At 42.2% G+C, this 11,773-nt stretch overlaps 1 protein-coding gene across 1 annotated transcript; it reads right to left on the bottom strand.

Moving 5' to 3' along the window:
* Positions 1–439: 439 nt before the first annotated feature.
* Positions 440–1,667, bottom strand: LOC103444425 (E3 ubiquitin-protein ligase ATL41-like). Its single transcript, XM_008383350.4, has one exon. The coding sequence runs from the start codon at positions 1,470–1,472 to the stop codon at positions 705–707; it is 768 nt and encodes a 255-aa protein (XP_008381572.1). The 5' UTR covers positions 1,473–1,667; the 3' UTR covers positions 440–704.
* Positions 1,668–11,773: the final 10,106 nt, after the last annotated feature.

Genomic DNA, 11,773 nt, shown 5'->3' with positions numbered 1-11,773 from the left:
TGTTTTTTTGGTCAATAGTTTGGATGAAGTTTATTAAAATGCCAATGCATATGAGTGGCACATGCTTTTTCCGTTAACTAAATGAATGGAAAATGCCAATGCACGTGTCCTAGAATTACATGTTTTGGTAAACTACATTGACCAAATTGGAGGAAAATAAACTACATGGATCCAAAGTGAACTTCACCTAAACTATTGGGACAAAGTTAGATTTGGCCTTAATATAATATTGTAATAGCTGTAATTATCACATCTAACTAATTTTTAGGCCACCAAGCTACGATTAAGTCTTCGTCAGACCATGCAATTCAATATCCTTCACTATGCATGACCATCGGAGTATATATCACACAGAATCTTGACAATACATAACGACCAAGCAAAGGATGTTTATAATCGTCTATAGCGATAACATGAAATTAATAATTAACACCAAAAATTATGTAACAATAAATAAAAGTATTCATTGCAAAATTATGCTAACATATTACCAATAATTGTTGCAATATTCACTGTCTCTCTAAATCTTCTATATATATACACACAGAATCTTGACAATAAATAACGACCAAGCAAAGTATGTTTATAATCGTCTATTAGCGATAACATGAAATTAATAATTAACACCAAAAAATTATGTAACAATAAACAAAAGTATTCGTTGCAAAATTATGCTAAAATATTACCGATAATTGTTGCAATATTCACTGCCTCTCTAAGTCTTCCATACCATCTTCTTGACCACAAGATTGAACCCGTCTCGAAGATCTGTCCATGCTAAGGATTCTTCTGAAAGAACTCAACCTCGAAACTGGAGCATTTACTTTAGTACCAACTGAGCTGGATTGAGCCCCTTCTGATGTCCCTTCCATACATGATGATGACAACACAGAATTCACATGCTCCAATGGTGGAGCCGTGGGCGTCCCGGCCGCGGGACCCTCTCGTGGCTCGAGCGGCAGACGTGGCTCCGCCTCTGTCCGGCAAATGGGGCAGGTAGTGTGGGAACTCAGCCACTTGTCGATGCACTCTGCATGGAAACTATGCTTGCAATTTGGAAGCAACCGTGCCATTTCTTCATCCTCTAACATACTCAAACACACAGCGCATTCTATTGCGTTGTCATCCCGGCCATCTCGACCGCCCGCACGTGTGAATACGAATATGGGCAAGGCGGCGATGACGGAGGGCTCGAGTCCGTTCTTGGGTGGCTCAGACTCAACGGAGTGGGCATGAGCCACGGTTGACCCCAAATTATGATGCCAGGCCGCTCGGCGAAGGGCCTGGCGTCGGAGGACGCACCTTGCGTAGGTATGAAGCACGATTACTAGCAAAACAACGACGGATAATGAAATGATGGCTGTTAGCATAATCTTGCTGTTGAAGTCGTATGAGCTTCTGTGATGGAACCATGGCCGATCGGTCTCGTCATCCTTGAGGAGGCGCATCGGAATTGTAGACAAGGAAGACATAATCCCTGCTTAGTTAATTAGCTTTGGCGTATCGGCCTTTCCTCCTCCAGAGTCCGAACGGATTTGTGAGAGAGAAGAGAAGCGGATTGCAAAAGTTTATCTTATGCTTTTGAAGCTCAGACTCCGAGTCGGAGAAATTCGGTTTGGTTTTGGTTTCGGTATGAACGTGAGAGTTGAGAAATTGGAAGAAGAGGAACATACAAACCAAATGTAACTGCCGCCTCTTATTTTCAAAACGTTGACTGTTGAATGTTGACTTATTTCTTTCTTTCTACCTTAGTTTCTCTCTGGGAAATTTCTCTTTTATTTATTTATCATGTTTGTACAAATTGGGTTGGAAAATCTATTTGTTTAATTATGTGTGGGAACATCATCATTTTCTTTAGAAATTAAACAAATTACTTTTTATTTGTTACAATTCTGATGGGTAAGCTCATAAGTCATAAATGGTCCATGGGGTTTACCTTGCATGTTAAGTAACCATATGGTTCTAATATGGCTAATAATATACCTTCGTGAGCTACATCCCTTATTAGTGTTGGCCAAATCTCTAATTTTTTAAGAAATTAAATGGTTCTGATCTCTGAGTTAATATGCTCAAGCTAAGTCATTCGTAAATGGGTATTATCCAAATTTAAAAGGTTCACCATGTATGAAAGATTATAAGGTGCACCATATTTCTTATGTTTAAAACATTTTAGCTTTGAGATTAATGTATTTCTTTTATTACTTGATAGTATAAGGGGAAGAATGATGATTTTATCTCGAAACCCTATGGTCGGTGGTTCCATAACGATGTACTTGATGCTAGTTATCGTAGACCACAGGGTATACGATTTGGTCCGAGTCCCTCACCAGGGTGGTTTATGAAAGCTCCAATGGATATTGAGGAAGAAAAAGATGTTGTGTCCATTGTGGGTCAGCCTTTGGGGACGGTAACAGAGGGTAAGGTGGCGAACGGAATTGAGGTGTCAGTTGGAGATGATCAAGGGATAGAGTGAGAAAACACGAGCCTTACTGGGGCGATTATTTTTCCGTATTTGAATGCTGTTATGGCTGTAGAGGATATGCTAATTGATTCCCGAGCAATTATTTTGTTTCACGAAGTTTTTAGGGTTACGGCTCTTGAGGTGGATAATAATGGGGATAATTATATTAATTCTAGTAAAGTCCAATTATTTGGCTTTGATTTGAATGCTGTGCCAACGGATAGTGAGGACATGTCCCCAAATCAAGCTCTTCAGGTGTTCTTTGGGCCGCTTGATGTTGTATTAGTCAATGAGGTGGATCTTTGTGGGCCCCGAAGTTTCCCAATCAGGCCTAATTCAGCAGCCCAAACATGTGGGCTTTTCTGCTGATCATAGTCAGTTGGTGGACGTCTCTGGGCCCCATGTAGTTGGGACTTTTGAAATGGGTTCAGATCCTTTCAATCTTATGCCAATTATTAAGCAACTACATCAAAAGAGAAGGAAGAAACTGCGAAGTGGCAGAAGAAATTGTGGACTATCAATGGGATATTCTTTGTCCAACTCTCAGATGGGCAAAGGTTTGCCATTACCTGAGCTTAGGAAATAGCCTGTACAGGAAGGACTGGATATAGAGGCTCAATTGGGAGGACGTAGAAGAATCATGAACAACATGGAGACTTCAAATTTATCAGCGGAGGTTGACGGAGCTCAACCCCGCCGGACAAAATGAGTTGTTTGAGTTAGAACTGCCGAGGGCTTGGCAACCTCCGTGCAGTTCATGCGCTTCAATGCCTAATCCTCAGTAAAAATCCCATGGTAGTCTTTCTATGCGAGACCAAAAGCAATGCTCGTCATATGGAACGACTACGGTTGAAATTTAATTTTGATCGAAGTTTCACAGTGGATAGTAGGGGTAACTCATGAGGGTTGTGTGTTTTGTGGAAGGAATAACTAAACTTGAATCTTAGATCTTATTCTCATAACCATATAGATTTTGATATAGGTGTGCTTGGCGATGTACAATACTGGAGATTGACTGGATTCTATGGTTATCCGGCTATTATTGACCATTCAAAGTCATGGCAGTTACTTGATACTTTGTGTGGGAATGCGGCTTACTCGTGGCTCTGTATCGGAGATTTTAATGAGATTCTCCAAGCTAACAAGCAGGAAGGGGGAAATTCTAAGAGTAATTGGCAAATGGAGGGCTTCCGAGACATTGTGGAGAAGTGTCGATTCATTGACCTAGGATATTTCGAGAATATGTACACTTGGTTCACAACGAAATATGGTGGTATCAAAGTGCGTCTTGGCCGTTCTTTGGCCCCCTCAGGAGTGGATTGATCTATTTCCAGGGAAGCAATATAAGTCGAGGTAAGAAGCAATTTCATTACAAGGAGGCTTGGAACATGCATAAGAGGTGCGCTGAGGTGGTACAGAATGGGTATGAGGTCAATGTCGATGGCTTGCCAATATACTAGGTTATGGAGAAAATCAAGTTAACAAGGATGATATTGTCTAATTGGGCTCACAGTAGTGCTAGGACGGGGCCGAGAGAAATTATGGAAGTCGAAGACAAACTTACTAGCCTGTTGGGTCAACCTTTCACTGAAAAGTCGATTGAACAAAAAAAGGCTCTTATTGGAAGATTGGATTTTTTGTTGGAGCAAAAGGAAACTTTCTGGCGTCAAAGAGCAAAGGACAATTGGATCCGACTTGGTGACCGCAATACTAAATATTTCCACCAACAAGCCAATAGAAGGCAAAAGCATAACTAGTTGCATGGGCTTATGGATGATGATGGAACATGGCATGAGGATCCCCGGGGGGGGATGAGGGAATGGAAAGGTTGGTGGTTTCTTATTTCACCACTTTGTTTACTTCGAATGTGGTTATTGATTTTGAAGATATTCTAGATAATGTTACCCCTTCGGTAACGGAGTAGATGAACATTGGTCTTGAGAGGCCAATCACGGATAAGGAGGTTAAGAGAGCAGTCTTTCAAATGCATCCTACAAATGCTCCTGGCCCTGATGGTATGTCACCCGGATTCTTTCAAAAACATTGGGGGATTGTTGGGCCTGATGTTTGTAAGGGTATTCGTGAGATGGTGTCTTCGGGCATATTCTACGTAAGATTAACTATACATATGTACACTGATTCCCAAAGTAAAAGAGGCAACTAAGATGACACAATTGCACCTTATCAGTCTATGTAATGTGTTGTATAAAATATTGACGAAAGTTCTAGTGAATAGATTGAAGATCATTTTCCCTCAAATTATTTCGCCTACTCAAAGTGCTTTCATTGTAGAAAGGTTGATATCAGATAATTATTTGGTAGTACCGAAGGTTGCCCATTATATACATAAACGGTCATTAGGGTTGAATGGGCTTATGGCTTTGAAGCTGGATATCAATAAGGCTTATTGTTTGTACCATACTTGACCAATCCTGAAACTACTAAGCACCGGTCAACGTTATACCGTCAAGGACCTAGAAGAGTTTCCCTCCAACCAGGAGGCCAATCATAGCACGACACGTGTCGACATCAGAAGCCAATCATAGCGCGACATGTGTCGACATCAGAAGCCAATCACAACACGACATGTGTCAATGTCAAAACAAAGCTAGAAACTCTCTTCTATAAAAGGAGATCATTCTCCCACAATATTTCCTAATGTCATTTGTACTAAATCATTCACTTGTACTCACTAAAGGAGAGCTTGAACCTATGTACTTGTGTAAACCCTTCACAATTAATGAGAACTCATCTACTCCGTGGACGTAGCCAATCTGGGTGAACCACGTACATCTTGTGTTTGCTTCTCTGTCTCTATCCATTTACATACTTATCCACACAAGTGACCAGAGCAATCTAGCGAAGGTCACAAACTTAACATTTTATGTTGTACCAAAGTCCTCACTGATTTTGTGCATTAACATTTGGCGCCATCTGTGGGAAAGACACTTATTCCCACTCTCTTCAGCTTTGTTAAGTTGGTTTCCACCATTCGTACACTCTCTTTTGACCAGGCATCCCTCTCCAACATGGGGAGCGAAGGAAGCCACAACATGCAGAATGACACCCTTCTTGCACCTAGTGCGAAGTAACGAAAGAATGAAGGAAATAGGGTTGCTCTTCAAGCTGTCGATGAGCTAGAAGCTCAGAACAACAAGATATCAATGAAGAATGAGGTCCTCCGGGAGCAGTATAAGAAGCTCTTTGAGACGCTCCATGAAACTAGGCGTACTCAAACACGCAAGCTCGTTGCCCATGTGAACATCAACCATCATCTGAGTGCCCCCAACACAGAGGGTCACCTTCCTTCGACATGGGTATCCTTGATGAGGAGCGAGCTAATCATCAAAACATTGATCAACATGAGACTTCTCTCAACCCAGTTGCTTCGACCCGAAGCAGGAGAAGTGAAGGAAGACACCTCATTGCAGAAAGGTTGGAAGGATCGAAAGCTGTTTATCATGATTGCCGAGACTTCCTAAAGCAACGTCGAGAGAATCCCCTCCACATATGCTCGAAGATCAATGACCCAAGGGTTTATGAAAGACTCGATCCCCTCCCACGACCTAGGCCAACTGCCAAACTAGGGAAGGAATGACAAGTCTCAGAGGAACATGAAGGTACATGGGACTTTGAGGTATTCCGACAGACTCGCCCTAGAAGTCAGTACGACGAGTCCAAGGAAAAATCACACGCCCTTGCTTAAACTTTCCTACTTCCAAGAGGCGATGGAGACTTACGAAAGAAAATCCCAGTGGTACATGACTCCACTCAAGACCCCCTTGTCCTACAGTTTCTTGATAAAGTAAACAAGTTGAAGGCCGAACGTCAGGCCGAGATACTTGACTGGAACCAACCCAGGCCTGGCCTTCTCACAAGTAGGATTCTCGACACCCCATTTTAAGCGAAGACAAACAAAAGCTTGGTTTACAACTCTATACTGGAAGGGATGACCCAATTGCACACCTTAACCTCTTTGAGTCCACCATGGCATATCGGATGCACACCGACGAAGAGCGATGTCTTCTTTTCCCCTCCACCCTCTCTGGCAGAGCTTTAAACTAGTATTGTCGTCTTCCACCTGAGATAGTAGACTTATTTGAGGAACTGAGGAAACTATTTGTCTCTCAACACATCTTTCAGACCGATCGCTTGCATTCTGCAGATGACTTGTACACTATTCGCCAGAAGTCGAACGAGTCACTACGAGAGTATGCCGGTCGCTTCAGCCATGAGTATTCTCACTACGCTGAGGCAGATAACAAGACCGCCCTCAAGGCCTTCATGGCAGGCCTACGTGATTATTTTTTCAAGTACATGATCAATGCCAACACTTGGAAGACTTACTCTGAGGTGATGACACAGGCTTACAACCATGCCTCCGCCGAGGTAAGGACATATCAAGGGAAACCCCCTACAGCCACCCCTTATCAGCAAGTAGGGAGTGGAAGCCAGATCCAACTAAATGAGAAGACCTCGACCTTCAAAACGGCAGCGGTGCCTTCCCCTGCCTTACTTAATACTTTGCCAAGTCAACAGACATATCAATCTTAGGGCAAAAGGAAATATTTCCATCCCCACCAGTCTCATTTTAGTAAAATGAGTAAGGGACACTACCGCGATAACCAAGGGTATCGCCATGATAATCCCCGACCCCAGGCAATCAACATAGTGGGTCAAGCACGTGTCACGACAGCCCTTACCCCGAGGCATACACATATTTGAAAGCCATATGCGTGGCCATTTACCCTAGCATAACACACTTGATACCGAAGCCAAAGCCGAGACACCCGGATTACAAGCCCATGAAGAACACAGGCACATTTTGTTGCTACCACGGGCATAACGGCCATGACGGCGAGAAGTGTATCACCCTTCGTGATTGAAGCTTTTACACGTGAATGAAAAATTGATCAATTCCTCTTTCACCCTCCAAGGGGTAACCGTAACCAACACCAGGTGAATGTGATATATTCCACAAGTGGTGGCACACCCATATCTAAATCTTCCAACAGGACCATGAAAAGTAGTGAACGAGCTTTAAGGTTTAGCCACAAAGTGCTTCACGTGGAAGACATCAGGGGAGGTAAGTATCAAAAGCCTAACTAGGATCTAATATGTTTCTATCCTAAGGAAGAAAGAAGTATCTTCTACCCTCACAAAGACCCACTAATCGTGGAAGATCACATAGCCAACTTTGAAGTACGACGAATCCTGGTAGACACGGGGGCTTCGGTCAATATCATGTTTGCTGAAGCCTTCAGGGCACTTAATGTAGCTGAACACTTGCTCGATCGCTCGATTTCCCCTCTGATAAGCTTCTCCGGTGATTTCATGCAACCTTTGGGGAGCATACACTTACCTTTCACCATTCGTACAGGCCCTTACACAGCTACCATTACCACTAACTTCCTAGTGGTTGATTGCCCAACGGCATACAATGTCATCTTCGAACGCACATGCATTAATGATCTCAAGGCCATGGTATCCACACATATGTTGTTGATGAAATTTCCAACCCCCTATGGCAATGGTTAGATCAGAGGAGATCAACTTAGTGCATGATCATGTTACAACACTTCGGTTAAGCAACAACACCTGCCTGTGCCCAAGGAAACATTTTCTAAACATGACCAAGTCATAAAGACCAACCTAGATGAAGCCAACTTAGATCTTCATGGTGGCAACAGTTAACCCGACGATCCTCAAGATAACTTTTTCACCTAACAAGCACAACCCGCTGAAGAGTTGGAGAATGTCTCTATCTCAAAAGATTATCCAGATCGCATAGTGAAGATTGGCACCACTGTCACCACCTATTCGGTTGGCATTGATCTCTTTTTTGCAAAAGAACATTAAGGTTTTCACCTGGTCATACGAGGACATGCTAGGCATCTCTCCCGATATCATCTGTCATTGCTTAAGTATTGACCCCAACCCCAAGCCAGTAAGACAGAAGCGAAGATCTTATGATGCTGAACGGTACGAAGCAATGAAGGTAGAAGTTGAAAAACTCAAAGGCATAGGCTTCGTCCGCGAAGTCAATTATGAACGTGGGTAGCAAACGTTATCCTTGTTAAGAAGAATCCAACCAAGGAAAGTCTTCTGCTCCAAAATTTCTTATGGAGAATGTGTGTCGATTACACCGACCTAAACAAATGATGCCCGAAGGATAGCTTTCCCCTTCCTCTCATAGAGAGACTTATAGACTCTACGGCAGGGTGTGAATTTCTGAGCTTTATGAATGCTTACTCAGGATACAACTAAATCCTCATGAACCCTCTGGACCAAGAACACACAGCCTTCACTACTGACAGGGGAAACCCCATTTTTACTTGCCTTTGGTACAGAGGCAGTTGTCCCAGTTGAGCTTGAGCAATCAACGTTCCGAGTCCAGAACTACGTGCAAAGTGAAAATGACAAACAACCTACCCTCAACTTAGATCTAGTCGAGGAACATAGAAACCAGGCTCACTTGAGGAATGTCGTCTACAAGCAGAGCATCTCCAACCACTATGACTCAAAGGTCAAACCTCGTTCTTTCAAAGTGGGGGACTACGTATTGAAGAAAAGATTACTCTGTGACAGAGTCCCGAGTGAAGGAACACTTAGTACAAACTAGGATGGACCGTTTGAAGTTGTTGGCATCAGTCGCCCTGGCTCCTACAAGCTTAGAAGCTCCGATGGCAAGACCCTTGGCCATCCATAGAACGCTGATCACTTAAAGTACTATTACAAGTAAACTCACATTGTACAAGTGTTAAGCTTCAGTCGTTCGGTATCCTATGTAACGAAGGTGATTTAGACAACTCGATCCTAATCCTCTTACATTCCTAGGAATGAAACACTCGGGTTCAAAGCTTCAACATGAATGCTTCCAACATGAAACAAAGTCTATGTTATAAAGACTATATAAATAAACAAACAGCTTCACAGTATATTCGTTCAATCATACATTCCAACACATTCATACATAAGCCAACTATGCTTCGAACTTGCTATAATGTGCCTCGACACCTTGCCCTTATTCTCACCAACCAGGTGATGAAATGTGAAGAAGGAACTCATCTTCATGCCACCAACCAGGTGATGAAATGTACAACACAACCCGTACTCTCCTTCATGCCACCAACCAGGTGATGAAATGTACAACCCGTACTCTAATATCATTTGGCAACTTGCCACTCATGCCACCAACCAGCTGAAGAAGGAACTCATCTTCATGCCACCAACCAGGTGATGAAATGTACAACCCGTACTCTCTTTCATGCCACCAACCAGGTGATGAAATGTACAACCCGTACTCTAATATCATTTGGCAACTTGCCATTCATGCCACCAACCAGGTGATGAAATGTACAACCCGTACTCTCATTCATGCCACCAACCAGGTGATGAAATGTACAACCCATACTCTCCTTCATGCCACCAACTAGATGATGAAATGTACAACCCGTACTCTAATATCATTTGGCAACTTGCCATTCATGCCACCAACCAGGTGAAGAAGCAACTTATCCTCGTGCCACTAATTAGGTAATGAAATGTGATGAAAGGTGATGAAAAAACTCACCTTCGTAACACCAACTAAGTGATAAAAGCAACTCACCATTCATTCCACCTACCAGAAGATGAGTGGTACAACTTATACATGTGAACTCCTAGCATTCACAAATAATCAAAAACCCTCAAACTTAACAACTCAACTAGGTGAGCACTTATGCCCAACAAGAGTTATAGTCACCAACAAAGTCTTATTGCAAGCTAACAACAACTTCAATGCATGGCATGCCAAGATCAAGCTCTTTAGCCATCTTACATCTGCTTCAGACATTTCCCCTCTGTAACAATGCAAACACTACAACTTTTAGAAAGATTCACACACTCTTGATCAAGACAGTGTGAAGCAAAACCAATTTATGGTGCCAACAAGAGCTTCATCAAAGGAGTTCAAGCACAATTCTCAAAAGCTTCACACACTCTTGATCAAGACAATGTGAAGCAAAACCAATTTATGGTGCCAACAAGAGCTTCATCAAAGGAGGGCAACCATAATTCTCAAAAGCTTCATACACTCTTGATCAAGACAGTGTGAAGCAAAACCAATTTATGGTGCCAACAAGAGCTTCATCAAAAGAGTTCAACCACAATTCTCAAAAGCTTCACACACTCTTGATCAAGACAGTATGAAGCAAAACCAATTTATGGTGCCAACAAGAGCTTCATCAATGGAGGCAACCATAATTCTCAAAAGCTTCACACACTTTTGATCAAGACAGTGTGAAGCAAAACCAATTTATGGTGCGAACAAGAGCTTCATCAATGGAGGGCAACCACAATTCTCAAAAGCTTCACATACTCTTGATCAAGACAATGTGAAGCAAAACCAATTTATGGTGCCAACAAGAGCTTCATCAATGGAGGGCAACCACAATTCTCAAAAGCTTTACACACTCTTGATCTAGACAGTGTGAAGCAAAACCAATTTATGATGCCAACAAAAGCTTCATCAAAGGAGTTCAACCACAATTCTCAAAAGCTTCACACACTCTTGATCAAGACAGTGTGAAGCAAAACCAATTTATGGTGCCAACAAGAGCTTCATCAATGGAGGGCAACCACAAGTCTCAAAAGCTTCACACACTATTGGTCAAGACAGTGTGAAGCAAAACCAATTTATTGTGCCAACTAAAGCTTTATCAATAGAGGGCAACTACAATTCTCAAACCTTCGAAGCAAATTTAAGACTGTTCGAAGCAAATTCAATTTATATGGTTCATCCAAACCTTCGACTACTACAAGGTGTGGCTTGCATCACAATCTCTTGCTCAACAATGTGGAAGCAAAATTTGTATATGTTGTCTCTCCCATATTTTCAAATTTCTAGTTTCCCAAAAAAAAAAAAAATTGGGAAATTCAGCAAAGCTTTATCAATTGAGGACAACTACAAATTCTCAAAAGCTTCACACTATCTTGATCAAGATAGTGTGAAGCAAAATCAATTCGTGGTACCCAACAAAGCTTCACCACAAAAGCTTCACCAACAAAAGCTTCATCAATGGAGGACAATTACAAATTCTCAAAAGCTTCACACTATCTTGATCAAGATAGTGTGAAGCAAAATCAATTCATGGTACCCAACAAAAGCTTCAACTCCAAACCTTCACCTACAAAGCTTCAAGTCCAAAGCTTCACCTACAAAAGCTTCACCCATAATAGCTTCACCTACAAAAGCTTCACCCATAAAAGCTTCACCAACAAAAGTTTTACCCACAAAAGCTTCACCCACTACAAAAGCTTCACCTACAAAAG

Source organism: Malus domestica, chromosome 09 (genome assembly GCF_042453785.1).
Source record: "Malus domestica chromosome 09, GDT2T_hap1".
Lineage (NCBI taxonomy): Eukaryota > Viridiplantae > Streptophyta > Magnoliopsida > Rosales > Rosaceae > Malus > Malus domestica.
Note: the sequence above shows the minus strand (reverse complement) of the source record. Positions and strands in the feature narration are given on the sequence as shown.